General features: G+C 42.1%; 1 protein-coding gene across 1 annotated transcript; it reads left to right on the top strand.

Annotated features, from left to right (window-relative positions):
* The first annotated feature begins 1579 nt into the window (after nucleotides 1–1579).
* uox (urate oxidase) lies at nucleotides 1580–17562 on the top strand. The gene is made up of 8 exons (XM_024377678.2): nucleotides 1580–1695; nucleotides 3982–4194; nucleotides 4618–4734; nucleotides 5070–5148; nucleotides 13747–13933; nucleotides 15945–16068; nucleotides 16881–16964; nucleotides 17251–17562. The coding sequence occupies exons 1-8, from the start codon at nucleotides 1675–1677 to the stop codon at nucleotides 17323–17325; spliced, it is 900 nt and encodes a 299-aa protein (XP_024233446.1). The 5' UTR covers nucleotides 1580–1674; the 3' UTR covers nucleotides 17326–17562.
* The last annotated feature ends 3041 nt before the right edge of the window (nucleotides 17563–20603 follow it).

Here is a 20603-nt window from a genome sequence, read left to right as displayed (position 1 = left end):
GTAAAGGAATGTATAAGAATATGTACATATAAATATATGGATGAGCGGTGGCCGAACAGCATAGGCAAGATTCAGTAGATGATAGCCTGCATTACTATATCATATGTATATACTGTACTCTATGTAAACATTATATTAAGTGGTATTGTTTAAAGTGACTATTGATACATTTATTACATCCAATTATTTATTAATAAAGTGGCTAGAGATTTGAGTAAGTATGTTGGCAGCAGCCACTCAATGTTAGTGATGGCTTTTTAACAGTTTGATGGCCTTGAGATAGAAGCTGTTTTTCAGTCTCTCGGTCCCAGCTTTGATGCACCTGTACTGACCTCGCCTTCTGGATGATAGAGGGGTGAACAGGCAGTGGCTCGGGTGGTTGTTACAGGCATCCTTGGAAATATATGGTAAGAACTGCAAATGGTTGTCTAGCAATGATCAACAACTAATTTGACAGAGCTTGAAGAATTAAGAAGTTCTTAAACCTTGTTCACACTGAAGGCCTTAATGCGCAAATCAGTTTTGTTTTTCAAATCCGTTTTGGACTACTGACTGTCCAAATAGCAAGTTACAAGTTTCAAAATCTGATTTGTGTGTGTTCAGACAACAGTCATTTGCTGACATGGCTATGCTAGTTGTCATAGTATTGGTGGGTGTGTGCACAGTGCTGTAGGCTGATTGGTGGTGCTGGAGCTTCCTATCACTCAGAAGTAATGCAGCAAGCTAAGGTGACATGGACGTTTCCCAGTTGCTTTGAATGTTTAAAATCATAGTATAAGAACACTTTTAAAGGCTCAAAGGATATGATGATTTAACTTTCAAAACGAGCTAGTTAGCTACCACGTTCTTGTCAAATTGTCAACAGAGTAGCTAGCGAGAAACAAGATATGCCAAATAACAGTCTAAAAACACTTCTGTGCAAATAAATCAGATTTGATCGTTCAGACACAAGTCACATGGCCAGGAATCATACTTGTACCCAACTGTGGCTTGAAATATCTGATTCCATATGCTTTTGGGGTACTCAGACTGCAGGAAAAAGAACAGATTCTAATCAGATATGCCCAAAAAATGGATGAGTCATTTCAAACTGCCAATGTGAACAAGACTTACCCAGAAAGACTCACAGCTGTATCACTGACTCAGGGGGTTGAATACTTATGTCATCAAGATACATTAGTGTTTTATTTGTAATTATATATTTATTTTTTACAAATGTCAGAATTTTTCCACTACATGGACAGAGTATTTTGTGTAGATCGTTGACAAAAATGTTTAATCCTACTTAGTAACACAACAAAATGTGGAAAAAGTCAAGGGGTGTGAATACATTCTGAAGGCACTATATCTGATGTAAGCTTGTATTGTTTCTGATTGAAACATTCCTTTTCTAGTAAAACAGTTTTTGACATAATTCTCAACATAATCTTGAGAACGATCAGAATTCTGATCCACAGGTTATCAAATAAATATATTTTTCTAAGGCAAATGCTTACAGGTTGATAATTGAAAGATATGACAACATTTGTCAACTGACAGTTACTTGCGTAACTGTTAAAATGACAACAGGTAAGACCACCCTCTTTACAAAATCCTCCATCATAGCCAAATTCCACTCTTGCTGCAGACAAGGACACTACAGGACATCAGGAGACTGGAGGAGGCACAGACACCATGGCAACTACCTCAACTCAGGTACAGATTTTTTTTTTTAGGTTTGTATGTCTTAAGTCAAGTTTGCAATTCTTGTTGTCTTGTTAACATTGACCCATTAGATTTCTTCAGAACATAAATACTAAGTATTTGTTGTGTGGGGTCAATGACCATTGAGCCAAACCGCTTTCTCTGACTGGCAATAGGGTGGTTACTTTCAACATAAACTATTTGTTAATCCTAAACTTAAATCCATTAAACTTTTACCAAGCCTTAAATAATTGTCATAATTCATGGAATTTGTATTAAAGGTGCATTCCATAACATTTGCAAATATGTGCAAATAGCTCTTACTGTCTATGATAGCTTTCTACTGTCTATACAAGCAACCCTGTCCCTGGAGTGCCGCAGGTACTGCGGGATTTTGTTCCAACTGGGCACCACACCTGACCAACTGAGTTAATTGATCAGTTCAGTGATTGCCTAAATTAAACACACCTGGTCTTCCAGGTCGGTTAAATCAAGAGCATGAAGTGCGTGCGGCACTCCAGAACCAGCGTTGCCTACTGGTTTATACGGTTTCTTTAGTCTATAATATACTATTTAGTAGTGTTGGGTTCTGAGAATATGAAATATAATTAGTTATGTCACTGAGGGAGAGAGGGTAAAGTATAATATTTACATGATGTCAGGATATGTTACTGTTAGCCATCAGGGATCCTCTGGGAGGAGAGGAGGCACAGTCTGGTATCAATAACCATGACAGCCTTGAGTTGGGGAGGAGTGAGCACTTTGGGGTAGAGGTTAGATGAAGTGAGGAAGAACAGATATCACTAAGGTTCTGTCTAGCAACAGAGATGCATTGGCTGTTCAGTTGTGGAGGAGGAGACTCAGCCTAGGAGAAAGGGTTAAATATCAGTGCTTGTGTGAATATGTTTTTGTCTAATGCAGCTGCATTGACCCTCTGGAAAGAATAAACTTGGTTTTAGCTTTCATAGTGTCCGTAGAGTTTTTACTTTGAGAATTAGAAATAAACAGTAATGGAATAACATTTCTTGAGTGTCCGGCCCAATATAACACAATACAGTATAACATGTTGATATGCCACAAATATCAGATTGGTTTTTATCTCTTGGAATATAGGGTCTTCAGACAGATTGTAGATAAACATTAGTATGCATCCAACATATTTTCATAGTAATGTGGCAGAAATAGTACCTTTACACATTAGATACACAGTTTAAAAGTTAATTGTAACACTGTTGATATGCTGCAATAGGTTACAATCAATGTTCCCTCTAAGCTGTGCAGCTCCCCTTGGACTGCCACACAGAAGAAATATCAGCCAGCACAAAGAAGCTTGAACTTCACTCAACTTTCTAGAGTTCTCTCCTTTCACTCTTCTGTGGGAATGTTGTTTGAATCAATGCAATATTAGCCACTTTCAATGTAACAAACCAAAACAAAATGATCTATTATCTGCACGACTTAGTATGCAAGACATTTTCTTGTAGGCAAAGCACATTGGAGTACAATTCTATTGCAATGACAGGCCCGACTCAGGCCATACTCTACACAGACCAGCACGCCATAACCAATCAGAGCTGCAGTAGGCCTATATGCAAATAGCCATTGCCATATATGGATCCGTGCCATTCACTTTGAACTGTACTGTGTTTATAGCACTTTGTAGCCACATGCACATTTATTCATATTCTTTGCTAGTTACTGAGTAATTAGCCCAGTTATAGCTCATTTCTAGTCAACAATGGGGGAGTGGTTTCTTCCTACAGTATTACAAAATGTGTGCATTTCTAGCCATCTTTGAAAAGCAAATCAGGTAAAGAGCTTTTTATGTCTTCAATAAGCTAAGTAGCCAATAAGCAGGGGGTAGCATAATTTGTCTGTTTCTCTCTAATAATGGTAAGGTAATAATAATGATTTTTATTTCGTAAAGTGGTTTCTTGTATCAAACAACACAACATTTTCAGTCACCTTGTCTGTAGGACAAGTGGATAGACAGGTTAATGTCAAGTCCTGCATGTTTTTTTCAAAAGTCTTTGATGGTAGGCCACTTTGGTGGGTCTACTTTATGATCAAATAGTCACTTGGCTGTGACCTAAAGCGAGTACAGCCTCAGTGTTCACAGTAAATGCGCGTCGGAAGTTGCACCAACTTCAGTTTTGTTTTAAAAGCATATTTGAGATTCTTCTTGTAATGAAAAGCGATTAATTAAATTAAATGTATAATTCAATTAAATGTATAATTATCATTATCACTGTCACAGCACTTTGTGCAACCAACCCCAATGTTCTGACGTTTCTGTAGAATGTGGAGTTTGTGCGGACCGGCTATGGCAAGAATCTGGTCAAGGTGCTGTTCATCAGACGAGAGGGAACTCACCACTACATCACTGAGCTGACGGCTAATGTGGAGCTCACCCTCAAGTCCCGCAAGGACTACTTGACCGGTGACAACTCGGACATCATCCCTACTGACACTGTCAAGAACACTGTCCATGCACTGGCTAAGCTGAAGGGAGTACGTGGTTGTGCACTCACACCAGATATGTAGAAAGAGTTTAAAGGTTTGGGAAGACAGCTATTATCATCTGAAAAGTAGATGGCTGAATGAATAAAAGCACTGCAAATGGAATGGGTAGCCAAAATGACTTGGTGATATAGTTCACTTCAATATCAGTTTGTTAGACACCCCTAAAGGGTGGTCTAATGTCAAGATGAGTGCATTTCTCTAACCTGGAACCAGCCTGATTGCCACGCCAATATTTCTAAGAGGTTCCACCATGCTAGCATGTCTCATACTCTGTTGTGTAAATTCAACAAAAAATGCATCAGTCTCACTTGAAATGGAAAGATAGGCTAAATCTAATTTCATATATTTATGTCTTTCCAATTGACTTTAATACAGGACACCTCAGTGATACTAAGTTTGTGTTTTGTTTAGGTTTTGACCATAGAGCAGTTCGCCATGGACATCAGCAAACATTTCCTGACAGCTTTCAAACATGTGACCAGGGTAAACGTGAAGATTGAGGAGGCACCATGGAGGAGACTGGAGAAGGTACAGTAGAATAAGGCTGGATTCAAAATCCAAAACACAATGCCTTTCTTTGAGGACTTGCCCTCATACAACTTAAGGGTTTAGATAAGTGAAAGCATTAGGGTGCGATCAACATTTAGTCTATTGGGGTGTGAAATAGGTTGCGATTTCCCCATACCGCCAACACTTCAGTCCCTTCAGCTCTGCAGGGACACTTTTCGAGGGGAGAAGGAAGTTGTTTGATATAGATAAGCTATTGGATGTGAGCCCTGTGTGTACTCTGTAAAGGTATACTTGGATTAAGTGACATTTAATAGTGATGCATTTAATGAATGAGGCTCGTCTTTCTTGCACAGAATGGTGTCGAGCATGTACATGCATTCATCTACAGCCCTGAATCCTGGCGCTTCTGTGAAGTCGAACAGAATCATAATGGTGAGCTAATAATGGTCACAGACATACTCAAGATTGAATGAAAATGTCACAGTACCGTAATGCCTTATTTCAAGCACATAGAACTAGTGAGCTAATAACATCACTTTACATACTAGAACACAGCTATGTGAAAGATATCTTACCATCAGGATCTACCTTTAGCACATGGACAACTTATTTTCAAATCTTTATGAAGTTAAAATGTATGAAGGTTTACTTTGTATGATGAGTGGTGAACCTAAAAGCAACGTCATATTCATTAGGCACCAAACCGAAGAAAATGCTCTGAAACTGAGTAAAACAGGGAGGTACAATCTATACTTGTCCAATTAAGCTAGCTATCATGAATGCCAGCCAATACTAGCTAGGTAGCTAGTATACAACAACCACAATGCTCCTCTGGAGAGGTCACTGGATGGCAGTTCAAATATCACAGCTAGATGCTGTCCCTAGATGCATAGTGCCTCTTACACTATACCTACATTCTTAGCCTTAAAAAAACGGTAATTCTGTACTAAATCATATCTCTGTACTATGTTAAACTTGCACTGGGGGGGGGGGGTTGTTAACTACCCTCCCCGCACTTGTACGACCTGCCACTGGGCTAGGGGCCATGTTGACTAACAGTGGCTCTAGCCTTAGATCATTGATCAGCGGAGGGTTTTGAAGGAATCATCTCCAGGATCTCAGAGGTGCGGTCATTTTCCTCAAGCAAACAAGGTTCTTCTGGTTCTGACTTTCCATCCGATGTCCAGAGCTCGGGGTAATCACTTGAATCTTCTGCCAGCCGAGATGCACTTTCCTCCCCAGAGTCCTCCATGTCTTCCCTGTCCAGTCCATCGCCAGAGTGGGTGACCTCTCCTGCATCTACATTGATTGAAAGCCCTGCAGCATCACTGTCATTGAAGTGCACTGAATCATCAATTTCAAATGGCAGGAAACAACTTTCTCTCTGCCGTAACGGTCTTGAATTATTTACGTGTGGGTTTGTCGATTGACTGAAGTCACTGTGAAAATCTCGGGGTTCCACTTGTCAGCCAACTTGCGGCGGCCCCTTTCACCCTTGTTGGCGATGAGGACACGATCCTGCATGGACAACCTGATGCCTTTAACCCGCTTTTCATACTCCCGACCTTGTCGTCTCTGTTGCTTGTCAGTGTGCCTTTGGGGCAACACTCATAGCTTCCTTCAGCCCAGTGATCAGAGTCTCGCACATACTTGTTGCAATCCACAACACTGGAGTTGTCCAAAACATTGCGGAACATAACATCCACTGGTAGCCGAGGGACACAAAGAATGGAGCATAGCCTGTAGTCTCGTGAACAGTGGCATTGTAGGCAAATGTCAATGACTGGATTTGTTCAGGCCAATGTTCTTTGGTTTTCAAGGGCAGACTCCTGAGCATGCTACCTAAAAGTCCTGTTGAAGCGTTCAGTTTCTCCATTCCCCATTGGGTGATATGCCGTGGTTCTTGACTTTTGGATACCGGAGAGCTTAAGCAGTTCTGCTATTAGCTCGCTCTCTAAATTTTCACCCTGATCAGTATGGATCCTTGAAGCAAATCCGTAGACACAGAAGACATGATCCCACAGTTTACGAGCTACTTGCTTGGCTGTCTGGTTTCTGCATGGCCATGCATGGGCAAGTTTAGTGAAGTGGTCAGTCACCACCAGAACATCAACTGAATTCGTCTTACTGTCTTCCGCTGTCCAAAAATCCAAACACACCAATTCATGGGAGAGCAAGTTTTGATGCTCTCTAACTGAGCTCTAGCCGCTGGCTCTTGAGTCTTTGCTAGAACCCATCTCTGGCAGCAGCACACATACTCCTTGATGTCGCTCTCCATTGCAGGCCAGAAAAACCTCTGTCTGGCCAGAGCTAGAGTTCTAGCTTGGCCTTGATATCCTGCAAGGTCGTGAATGCCAGTCATCGCTTTGAGTCTCAACACCTCTGGCAAGACATACTGGAACCTTCTCCGGTTTGTGTGACTCTCCTTAATGACACGATACAGAACTCCCTCTCTTAGAATCAAGCTGTCCCACTGTTTCATCAGCAACAACACTTTAGAAGAAACATTGTATCGATCTCGTCTGGTGGGCCATTTCTTATTGAAGACAAAAGGGATGACCTTGGAAGTCAGAGTCTTGCAGCTGAAGATCTCGAAGTTCCTCGTGCGAGAGTTCAGGCAAAGTGTCAATGCCAGGAGAAAGCAGCCGTTGGGTGTTGGAACCAAGTTGGATTTCATGCGTCTACGTTGAATATTCTCAGTCGATATGTAGCAGACATATAGCCTTCACTTCAGCAGTGGTCAAGGAGGTTATCTCCTGGGGATAAGAAGCCCAACGGAAGGCATATTGGACATCATCATTCAACGTCCCAACAGCCTCATTCAGAAGTGCTAGGTAGGACTCCCTCACCAGTCTTTGCGGGACAGTCACTGCGAAGGGGTCGCAGCTCAGTGCATCTGCTACTGTATTCTTGCTGCCTGGGATACGCTTCAAATCGAAGTTGTACAGTGTCAGCTTGGCAACCCATCTGTTCTCACAAGCGTCCAGCTTGGGTTTGTCATGATGTACGTTAAAACTTCTTATGGCTGCCATCCCGTTAACGCGATAATTGTCATCAACAACCGCTGAATTGCATAGCGCCACATTCAAATAATATTACAAAAAATATTTATATTCATGAAATCACAAGTGCAATATAGCAAAACACAGCTTAGCCTTTTGTTAATCCACCTGTCGTGTCAGATTTAGAAAATATGCTTTACAGCGAAAGCAATCCATGCATTTGTGTAAGTTTATTCATCGCCCAACAAAACATTATGTACACCTAGCATCAAGTAGCTTGGTCACGAAAATCAGAAAAGCAATCAAATTAATTGTTTACCTTTGATCTTCGGATGTTTTCACTCACGAGACTCCCAGTTACACAAATGTTCCTTTGTTCCATAAAGATTATTTCTATATCCAAAATACCTGTTTGTTTGGCGCGTTATGTTCAGAAATCCACAGGAAAGAGCGGTTATGACAACGCAGACAAATTCCAAATAGTATCCGTAATGTCCACAGAAACATGCCAATTTTTTTTTATAATCAATCCTCAGGTTGTTTTTAAAATATATAATCGATAATATATCAACCGCAACTGTCTTTTTCAGTCGGAGAGGGAAAGGCAATGGTGGCCAAACTCTGTTACGCATACAAAACACTGCTGGCACCCGGCCATACAATGACGCGATGTTATCTTTCTTGCTCATTTTTCAAAATAAAAGCCTGAAACTATGTTTAAAGACTGTTGACATCTTGAGGAAGCGATAGGAAAAGGAATCTGGTTGATATCCCTGTAAATGGAGCAAAGGCAGGCTATGGAACATAGAAGCCACTTCCTGGTTTGATTTTCCTCAGGGTTTCGCCTGCAATATCAGTTATATTATACTCACAGACAATATTTTGACAGTCTTGGAAACTTTAGAGTGTTTTCTATCCAATACTAATAATAATATGCATGTATTAGCAACTGAGACTGAGGAGCAGGCCGTTTAGTTTGGGGAACTTATTCATCCAAGCTACACAATACTGCCCCCAGCCATAAAAAGTTAACGGGTTACTATCTGTCCAGACAGTGAACTCGTGCCCCTTAAGCCAGTGACTGAATTTCTCACACACACTCCATTTCAGTGCTAGAAATTCAAGTGCCGGATACCTTCTCTACGACTTACTCAGGTCTTGCTCGCGAATGCTATGGGCCTTGCCTTATCTTCACCTTCAGGCACTTGACAAAGCACAGCCCCAAGACCATCCAAGGAAGCGTCAGTGAAGAGAATGAATGGCCTCTCGAAATCAGGGTGAGCTAGCATGACACAATTCAAAAGAGCATCCTTCAGCTTCTGGAATGCAACGACACACTCCTCAGTCCAATCCGATAGCGTCAGCTTCCGGGAAATAGCCCTGTGGCCCTTCCATCTCTTCCTCTTCTCTTTTGACCCCCACTGAGTGCAAACAAAGGTCTGGCTATGGCGGAACAGTCAGGAATGAAGTGCTGGTAATATAATACCATACCCAAGAAGGATTTCAGCCTCCGAGGAGAGGGAGGGCATCCGTCTGCCTCCATCAGCTGAGCTTGGCTCATCTTGGGAATGGTCTCCACCTTTTCAGGATCCACTGACACACACACCGTCCTCTTTAATGATATGTCCGAGGAATTTCACTGTTCTTCGTAGGAAGTGGCATTTCTTGGGTGCTAGTTTGAGATTGTTGGCTCTTAGACAGCTAAACACAACTTCAAGTCGCTGTAGAGCCTGTTCCTCGGTGGGTGCAAAGACCAAGTCATCTAGGTAACAAAGGAGATTTGAGAAATTGAGGTGCCCAAATATACTTAACATCATTCTCATGAAAGAGGTCGGGCTGTTACACAGACCTTGTGGCATGCGATTGTACTCATAAAGTCCCATCGATGTGGTAAAGGCGGTGTACTTCTTGTCCTCTTCATGAACTGGAATGTTATAAAATCCTGAAGTCCATGGTGCTGAAAAAGGCACTGCAAGGCAATCTGCTCGATGAGGAAGGGGATGAGCGTCCTTCACCGTTCGTGCATTCATCCACCTGAAGTCAGTGCATAACCTCAGACTCCCGTCTTTCTTCCATACCATGACTAAAGGGGAGGCATACTCACTAACCCACTTGCGTATAAGATGTACTTCTTCCATATCTGTCAATACCTTCCTCAGCTTCAGGTAATGAGCAGGTGGAACTCTTCTGTATGGTAGCCGGAAAGGTCTCATCAACCAGGTGGATACGGTGAACATAACCCCTGGCTTCTCCACAGTCCAGATTATGTCTTGAGAAGATGTCTTCATATTTTGTGATGGTATTCACAAGCTTCTCCTTCCACTGGTCAGTTACCTGGAATCCATTAATGTCAATGTCTACTAATCCTAGATCAGACAGTCTTTGTTTCAGATTGTGGCAGCCATTGTCATCCTGGTTCTGTTCCATTGGGGTTTTCCTCACTTCATGAAGGCCCTGAAAGATTGTTGCATCCTCAACAGCCAAGCATGTAGACATATCGGCAAGCTTCATGTTACGTCTTAGGGTGAGATGTTTGTCAGGATAGTTTACTACCTTTAAAGGGACCCAGCCATCTCCCCACATGGGTGTAGTAACTCTACCCACAAGTATGTTTCTGGGCATGACCTTTGACCTGGTAGGCTTGACTATTACAGTGCTGCCTGGAGACAATGCCACATTTTTAGGAAGTTTACCTCAAACTAAGTGTTCAGTCTTGGGCGAAAGAGTCACAGCTTGAGTGAGCTTCACTGTCCCAATCTTGCCACCGACTTGCTGTCCCTTCCATCTTGTGACACTTGTCATCATCTGCAGAAACTTCTCACTCTCTGTTGAGTGGGTCTGGCCATCCATGTTGTTGATGAGCTTCCAGTACTCGTCAGTGCCTTTCATCTCATGCAATAGATGCTTAATGACATTCGATCCCAGGATGAGATCATCACGCTGTCCAGGAACAACCAGGGTGGGCACTTTAACATCAATCCATAGATTTGCATCTCCAAATCATAGAAACACTTTGTTGAGGTCTTCTTCCCCCCACACCCCACTAACTCTGTAGGAGTCTGTTAATGCTGAGGAAGGGCACCTGCTTCCAAAAGTCTCTCCTCTGCATGTTCACTCAATGTACAGGCCATAGACCCAGTGTCAAGCATGCCCTTAAGCTGCACTTTCCCATGTACAGACACAGAGGTGTAAAACAAATCTGAAAAAGCCTCAACCTCTTGTGAACCTAACATAACAATTTTCTCTCCTTCTTTCGCATCAGAGCACAAAATCTCATATGTTTTCTCGATCATCGGATTCTTTCTTGGGGGTAGACAGTTGAACACCCACATTTCCACCTTCACCTGTGGGCATGTCAGTTTAACGGTTACTGCTGTGGTAGTGAGTTTCTCTGCTGTTGTGGTGGGCGTCTCTCACCACCATAGCGTTCCCCTTGTGTTGGACAATTTGACTTCCAATGATCTGGCGAAAAGCACCAGAGGCACAGGTTCTCATGTCTACAGTGCATCACAGTGGAGTGATCTGTTAAGCCACAAACCCTGCATTCCCTACGCCTGAAGGGTTGGGCAGGGAAAGATGGTGCCTTGGCCTGTGTCTGTGAAAGTATAACGGGTGGTATGCTCTTCTCTAAGGTACATTCAAGCAGGTGAATGAGTCTCTCGATACCTGCACTCGGCCCATCTTGTTTGGCACTTGATGTGAGAGAAGTGTCACTGCACGCACAAGCATTGACCCCGCCTTCAAACTGAGTTATCTGGGGATGTACTGTTACTTGCTTTGAGGATAGAGGGGTAGATTCACACACAGTGGCCTTCCTGCGGCGTTCATGTTCAAAGATTCTCTCCTGTACTTCACTCGCAGGCCATTTCTCAGCAGACTTGTATTGGAATACTGCTGCCAGTTTGGGGTCAGGGCAGTATGTTAGAAACATCCTAACGACATCGGAGTTGGAGCTGTCAATCTTCTTACCTTGTCTCTTAAGGCCCTCGTCAGCGACATCTACGGCCTTGTTCAATCGAACCCAATACTCTGTAACAGCCTCTCCGGGTACAGGTTTAGTAATTTAAAAATCAGCCAAAGGCATGCATGAATAGGCCAATTCGCTGAAATTCTGTTTCAGAATGTCAAATATAATCTCTGGCTTCTTCTTGTCTCATTTGGTAAATGTATCTTTACCATGTCTCTTGCTTTGCCAGATAATTGACTAATCATCTCATCTGATTGTTCCCCAACAGGACATCCCTTCCTCCTCAAGTATATTCTCATCGACTCCTCCCATTCATGAATGGAGCATTTGTCTGTACCATCTCCTCTATATGGTGGAGGTTCCTTTATGTCTGATTGCATGATGAACTTAATTTTACTGAGGTCCACATATCCTACTGACTCTGAATGATGATCACTTATCTTTTCTGTACTTACTGGTGGCTCATAAGTACTGGACCTGCCACTCTGTAGTTCTTCCCTAATGGAGCTCCCTATTTCCCGGGCTAGCTGAGTGACCGGCTCAGCTAGACCATCTACAGGGGCGTTTGGATTAACACTAGATGAAGGGATTTCATCCACATTTTTTTGTAGAGCAAAACATGGGGGAACCTCCTGCAGCTACATGCTTTACAGGGGTTTGATCAGAGTATGAGAAACACCTCCCCCTCCCAGCAGTGAATTTGGGTTCATCACCATTATAAGATGCCATAACACTAAACCACTAGTGTTACGTTAAAATGTCTGTTGATGACCACACTTCTATGTTAGTTAATACATCGTTGTCAGAATAAAAATAAACAGGAAAGAAAAGGCTGCAGTTCCACGTTTTGCCACAAGGTGGCAAGAGTACCTCAATGACATAATTAGTCTCTAGAGCAGCAGCACCGCGGTGATTGAGCTGAATCCGGGTCTAGAAGGCACCAATGTAACCGGTGCTGTACTGCACCGCTGTAACTCTGTGTTGTGTGTGGTTGATTGAGACTATTGACGTGGACTTTGGAGATCCGATAGAATTCTGCTTGATTAAAACTCTCTGCATCCTGCATCTGCATCCAAAAGAAAATAAAACATTTGTAGACAACATATGTTCTGAGAATCGTCGCCTCTTTCTACAACAGATGCACAATACAAGGGACTGGGATCGTTCGAGGAGCTAGCCATCGTTCACACATACACATGCTAATACCTTAGCTAGCTATTACCCACATGTTGAATTCAGAATGTTGATATCATCCTAAAAAGTACAATTACAAGTGCATCTTAACAATACAATCCACTTATGAGTAACCTCTAAATATACAACATTATTCATGAACAAAACACTGTGTGTATGACTTTGTGCTTAAAAGAATCAAACTTTTCTGAAGACGACAGAAAAAGCGTGCCTACCTCTCATAGTGCATCAAAATGATTTGAACACGAGCACGCAGGGCATAACGTAAGTACCCACTCCCCTACTCCCAGGATGCAGGCATGCATGATAACAAATCAACATGACATATTAGTATATTGAACCTGGTGAAATTCACCCAGTACTTTAACAACTGTTACACACACAGTCTGTTTACTACTCATTTAATCAGAATTCATAGACCGGCAGGTAAGCGTGCTCTCGAGCGTCTAGATCTTCTTTACCATTCTGCCATCAGATTTGCCACCAATGCTCCTCATAGGACATGTCACTGCACTCTACTCCTCTGTATTCTGGCCATCTCTGGCCTCACAACCCCTATCTGAGAACTACTGCAGCCCTCATCCTCCACATACAACACCCAGTCACATTCTGTTAAAGCTCCCCAAAGCACACACTGGGTCGCTCCTCATTTCAGTTCACTGCAGTTAGCGACTGGAACGAGCTGCAACAAACACTCAAACTGGACAGTTTTATCTCAATTTCTTCAATCAAAGACTCAATCATGGAAAATAAAATACAAATTAGAAACAGGGATTTTCATTTTCCATTGCAAAATGCTTTAAAACATTTGTTGTTTGCTCCAATGAACACAACCCTGGTCTTTACCTCTGTGCCCTTCCCTCACAGAGAGCCCTATTCTTCACAGTGGCGTGAAAAACATGAAGGTGCTGAAGACCACTCAGTCTGGCTTCGAGGGCTTCTTCCGAGACCGCTTCACCACTCTACAGGAGGCCAAGGACAGGTGTTTCTGTACCTCTGTCTACGCCAGGTGGCGCTACAACAAGGTCCAAAATGTCAACTTTGACAATGCATGGTAATTCCCTGAGTTAATAACCTGTGTAAGAGAACAGTTAATTTCATTTAATACTGTACATAGTGCCCCATAATACTCTTGACCTAACACCTGTGATATGTAAAACAGATATCATTTACACGTTGGAAACAAAGCTGTCGATTTAACCTTTTACTGCAGTGGGCTAAATCAGGGTCACACAGAGGGATTCTTGGTACTCTTAAACAAATCTACTTTGAAACAAAAGTAAGCTGTAGGGTGACGTCGACAGACATGGCATCTCTGCTTCTAGCTCCTAAGCAACTTTGCAGTATTTAAAAAAAAAATACATTATTAGCACAAAGTTTTTTTGTGTTATTTACATACAGACGGAAATAACTTTTGGATATCAGAGCGGCGGTAACTCACCAGCATTGCGACCAGGAATACAACTTTCCCGAATTGGATCATTTGTTCGTACCCCCCAGGGCAATTGAACTTACCCCAGAGGCTGCGCCAAGACGCCACCGGCAGAGAAGAGGTATTTGGAGTGGACTTCTAGTACAATTCAGGAGGCGTCCACACCATTCACCACTTCCGAGTATATTACTCGCTAATGTTCAGTCTCTGGACAATAAAGTAGACAAGCTCAGGCTGAGGATCTCCTTCCAGAAAGTCATCCGGGACTGTAACATACTCTGATTCACTGTCACGATCGTCGTAAGAAGCGGACCAAAGCGCAGCGTGGTGTGAATGCATCATTTAATAGATGACGAAAAACACAAAATAAACTGTACAAAAACAATAAACAAATAACGACCTTGAAGCTATCATGAGGACTGTGCTGACACAAGCAACTAACATAGACAATCAACCACAAACAAACAGTGAAACCCAGGCTACCTAAGTATGATTCTCAATCAGAGACAACTAATGACACCTGCCGGTGAACCGGGGACACCATGCGTAAGGCTGGTGCCATGTATGCCGGCCCAAGGAGTTGCACTGGAGACCAGATGCGTAGAGCCGGCTTCATGGACCCTGGCTCGATGCCCACTCTAGCCCGGCCGATACGAGGAGCTGGTATGTACCGCACCGGGCTATGCACCCGCACTGGGGACACCGTGCGCTCCACCGCATAACACAGTGCCTGCCCGGTCTCTCTCGCCCTCCGGTAAGCACAGGAAGTTGGCGCAGGTCTCCTACCTGGCTTCGCCATACTTCCTGTGTGCCCCCCCAATACATTTTTGGGGCTGGCTCTCGGGCTTCCTTGCCAGCCGTGTTCCCTCGTATCACCGGTTCTTCTCTCCGGCTGCCTCTGCTCTCCTAGCTGCCTCCACCTGTTCCCATGGGAGGCGATACTTTCCCGCCAGAATCTCCTCCCATGTGTAGCAACCCTTGCCATCCAAAACTCTCCTCCTATGTCCAGTCGTTCTCCGTGGCCAACGTGAGTAAGACATTCAAGCGTGTTAACCCTCGCAAGGCTGCCGGGCCAGACGGCATCCCTAGCCACGTTTTCAGAGCATGCGCAGATTAGCTTGCTGGAGTTTTTACGGACATATTCAATCTCTCCCTTTCCCTGTTTGCTGTCCGCACTGTCTCCAAGATGTCCACCATTGTTCATGTACTCCCTAGCCCCACTTTAATTTGCTTACCGCCCCAATAGATCCACAGACGATGCAATCTCCATCGCACTGCACACTGACCTATCCCATCTGGACAAGTGGAATACCTACGTCAGAATGCTGTTCATTGACTATAGCTCAGCCTTCAACACCATAGTACCCTCCAAGCTCATCACTAAGCTCGGGGCCCTGGGTTTAAACCCAGCCCTGTGCAACTGGGTCCTGGACTTTCTGACGGGCCGCCCCCAGGTGTTGAAGGTAGGAAACAGCACCTCCACTTCACTGATCCTCAACACCGTGGGCCCCACAAGGATTCGTGCTCCCTGTTCACCCATGACTGAGTGGCCATGCACGGCTCCAACTTGTGAAATAATGAACAAACTGATAAGCTTGGAGAAATATTCAATATTCTACTCTTTTTTTTGCAGGAACTCTGTCAAGGAGACAATAATTGAGAAGTTTGCTGGCCCATACGATCGTGGAGAGTACTCACCCTCTGTGCAGAAAACCCTCTACGACACACAGGTCATAGTCCTGGATAGGGTGCCTGAGGTAGGTTCACGCAGAATAAACAAGAAGTCACTTTATGTCCAACATGATGGACACAAACCTTTAAAGTAGTAGTGTTCTGTTGAGAGTAATCCATGTCCTAGGCCATCTGTTTTATAGATCATAGCAATGTAAACGATATGCCACAATCAAAAATGGAATGGAAAATATAAGCACGGTGTAATTTGTAGATATGTGTGGCTTATCTTTTCTGTTCATTTAGGCATATAGCTAGATCTACACAACTGATGTCGAGGGATCTGTCATCTTGACATTAGGCTACTTTTGAGGTCTGAAAACACTGTCAATTTTGTATTTTGGCTTGTAACGTCCCTTTTAATCTGACTCTGACTGAAGCTAGAGTGGCAAACTGCATGCTGATAAAGCCTATCTTCCCTCTTCCTCTAGTTTAGGGACAGTATATAGCCTAACTCTCACACACTCACATGCACACATGCATACACACTTTTAAACTAAACGAATAGAGTTTTTTTTTCGTGATTACTGATCAATTCATTTATACATTTATAATTACTAGGATTTGTTATTTGGCTTCCAACCACACCTGCACAAGTATTTAAAAAAAATGGTGGTATTGTCCATCACTTGTTTTTCCTTGGTGGAAATAAATAAAACATTCATAAAGAATCTCAGAGTAGGAGTGCTGATGTGGGATCAGATTCTCCCCGTCCAAGCAATATCAATCATTATGATCAAAAAGGGGAAACCTAGATCAGCACTCCTACTCAGAGACGCTTTAAGAATATGGGCCCTTGTTTCAAAACACTAAGTGTTACTGTGTATGTCTGTTTCAGATTGAAGAGATTGAGATAGTCATGCCTAACCAACATTATTTCACCATTGACATGACGAAAATGGGTCTCACCAATAACAATGAAGTGAGTTGCAACCAGAGAGATACTCAGATGGCCTGTTGCTTCGAGTAGATGCTTCTCCTTGACCTGCCTTTAAGGAAGAGATGAAAAGAAAATTATTTGTTATGCGTTCTTCCTCTATTTCAACTTTTTTTACACTAAATTGTATTATGGGAAACTTTGAAAAAAGTGTGATTTTACAACTATTACTACAACAGTTGGCAGCATTTCTATGATTTAACAACTTTATCATTATTGGTTGCTCACTATGGGTTGAATATCTAGTTAACGCATTGCCTTTTCCTTCAAGGTTCTTCTGCCATTGGACAATCCTTCAGGGAACATCATGGGCACAGTACGCAGGAAGCTGCAAGCAAAGCTATGAAAAGGAACACAAAGCTACCCGAAAATACTTTAATCACAGTGAGAACAAAATGATAATTAATGTCCCATCGGTTAAGGTCTCTCCAAACACAACATACTGATCAATCTACAAGGTTGTGTTCATTAGGCACGAAACGGAAAGAAAAACAAACTGAAACGGGGAGGCCTAACCTGTCCGCTGTTGCAAATGTATTTCCATTGCGTGCCCGTTAAGTGAAGTAAAACATGTACAAAGCTGTATCCTTGCTAATAATTTTACTTCCCTGAAATTACAAACAGACAAGTTTGTTCATGTTCTCCAATTAAGAATTTCAAGTGTAGAAAGTGATTCACCCCACATGGTAAAACTTATCCTAAAGACGAGTCAAGGTGAAACTTTTGGTTTACACTAATTGCAATTGATCAAATAATTGTGTGCAATTACATATAATTCATATTTTATGAGACAACAAATATAAATAAACAGTTGAAGTCAGAAGTTTACATACACTTTAGCGAAATACATTTAAACTCAGTTTTTCACAATTCCTGACATTTATTCCTTGTAAAAAATCCCTGTTGTAGGTCAGTTAGGATCACCACTTTATTTTAAGATTGTGAAATTGTCAGAATAATAGTGGAGAGTGATTTATTTCAGCTTTTATTTCTTTCACATTCCCAGTGGGTCAGTAGTTTACATACACTCAATTAGTATTTGGTGGCATTGCCTTTAAATTGTTTAACTTGAGTCAAACGTTTCATGAAGCCTTCCACAAGCTTCCCACAATAAGTTGGATGAATTTTGGCCCATTCCTCCTGACAGAGCTGGTGTAACTGAGTCAGGTTTGTAGGCCTCCTTGCTCTCACACACTTTTTCAAATAGTCTATAGGATTGAGGTCAGGGCTTTGTGATGGCCACTCCAATACCTTGACTTTGTTGTCCTTAAGCCATTTTACCACAACTTTGGAAGTATGCTTGGGGTCATTGTCTATTTGGAAGACCCATTTGCGACCAAGCTTAAACTTCCTGACTGATTCCTTGAGATGTTGCTTCATTTTCCTCCCTCATGATGCGATCTATTATGTGAAGTGCACCAGTCCCTCCTGCAGCAAAGCACCCCCACAAACATGATGCTGCCACCCCCGTGCATCCCGGTTGGGATGGTGTTTTTTTCGGCTTGCAAGCCTCCCCCTTTTTCCTCCTAACATAACAATGGTCATTATGGCCAAACAGTTCTATTTTTGTTTCATCAGACCAGAGGACATTTCTCCAAAAAGTACAATCTTTGTCCCCATGTGCAGTTGCAAACCGTAGTTAGGCTTTTTTTATGATGGTTTTGGAGCAGTCGCATCTTCCTTGCTGAGTGGACTTTCAGGTTATGTCGATATAGGACTCATTTAACTGTGCACATAGATACTTTTGTACCTGTTTCCTCCAGCATCATCACAAGGTCCTTTGCTGTTGTTCTGGGATTGATGTGCATTTTTCGCACCAAAGTAAGTTATAAGTGAGGTAATGAGTTATAAGTGAGGTAATCTGTCTGTAAACAATTGTTGAAAAAATTACATGAGTCCTAAACAAAGTAGATGTCCTAACCCACTTGCCAAAACTATAGTTTGTAAACAAGAAATTTGTGGAGTGGTTGAAAAACAAGTTTTAGAGACTCCAACCTAAGTGTATGTACACTTCCGACTTCAGCTGTATAACAAATGTATATCATTTCTGCTCGGTATGTAATTATTTGGATTGTTGTAACACAGGGCACCATTGAAAAAGAGACCTTGTTCTAAATTGGGATTTTCTGTATAAATAAAGGTACAAAGAAAAAGGAGTGCACAATCATGGCAACACACTCTTTGAAATAAACATGTTTGATAAATATAATAAATCTATGTAGAAAATAAAGACCTGCAATATTTAGCAGGTGCATAGCATTTACCGCTACAACATATTTCAATTGGAGTTTAAATGGCAAAATCAAAGTAATGTAGCTAACTACTACAGAAAAAATAGTTGTTGAATAAACAAATTAACTACCACATTTTTACTGAGTAAAAATAATGCTTTAGCAGGTTTAATCAATCTGAAAATACAATATAATCATTCAGGTCTGAACTGTGAATTGAAAAGAAATATCTGACTGTATAGGCTAACAAATAAACTGGCTTACGTTAACTCCCAACATGCTATGAAAACAATTGTGGATGCAATCATTGTTTTAAGAAACTTTAAAAGAGCATCTACTCATCTAATAAAGCTAGGCGATGAACAGACAACTATCACAATGTTGACTCTAGTCTATTGCATGCAATGCCTTTGCAGCTCTGCCCACACTTTAAGCAAAGAATCCAAAGGCAGGAAAAGGAAAATAATAGGTGGGAACCTTTTGGGAACAGGATTCATTACTACACTGAACAAAAATATAAATGTAACATGCAACAATTTCAAATATTTACTGAGTTACAGTTCATATAAGGAAATCAGTCAATTGAAATAAATTCATTAGGCCCTAATCTATGGATTTCATATGACTGGGCAGGGGCACAGCCATGGGTGGGCCCCACAAAAGGGCTTTATTCCAGACATAAATACTCCTCAGTTTCATCAGTTGTCCGGGCGGCTGGTCTCAAATTATCGTGCAGGTGAAAAAGCTGGGTGTGGAGGTCCTGGGCTGGCGTGGTTACACGTGGTCTGCGGTTGTGAGGCCGGTTGGACGTACTGACAAATTCTCTAAAAGAAAGTTGGAGGTGGCTTATGGTAAAGAAATTAACATTAAATTCTCTGGCAACAACTCTGGTGGACATTCCTGCAGTCAGCATGCCAATTGCACGCTCCCTAAAAACTTGAGACTGTGGCATTGTGTTGTGTGACAAAAATTCACATTTTAGAGTGGCCTTTTATTGTCCTCAGCACAAGGTGCACCTGGGTAATGATCATGCTGTTTCTTGATTATGCCACACCTGTCAGGTGGATGGATTATCTTGGCAAAGGAGAAATGCTCACTAACAAGGGTGTAAACAAATTTCTGCACAACACTTGAGAGAAATAAGCAATTTCAGGTATCTTTTATTTCAGCTCATGAAACCAATACTTTACACGTTGCATTCCTATGTTTGTTCAGTATAATTAGAATAAAATTAAGATTATTAAGACTATGTGATGAGTGATTTGAAAACCATCATGCTGTCACGATCGTCGTAAGGAGCGGACCAAAATGCAGCGTGGTATGTGTTCATGATGATTTTTTAATTAAAGAAAGCACTGAACATTGAAAAGAAAACAATAAACGAATAATGACC

The sequence above is a fragment of the Oncorhynchus tshawytscha genome, linkage group LG18 (genome assembly GCF_018296145.1).
Source record: "Oncorhynchus tshawytscha isolate Ot180627B linkage group LG18, Otsh_v2.0, whole genome shotgun sequence".
Lineage (NCBI taxonomy): Eukaryota > Metazoa > Chordata > Actinopteri > Salmoniformes > Salmonidae > Oncorhynchus > Oncorhynchus tshawytscha.
This window is presented reverse-complemented; position numbering and strand designations above follow the sequence as displayed.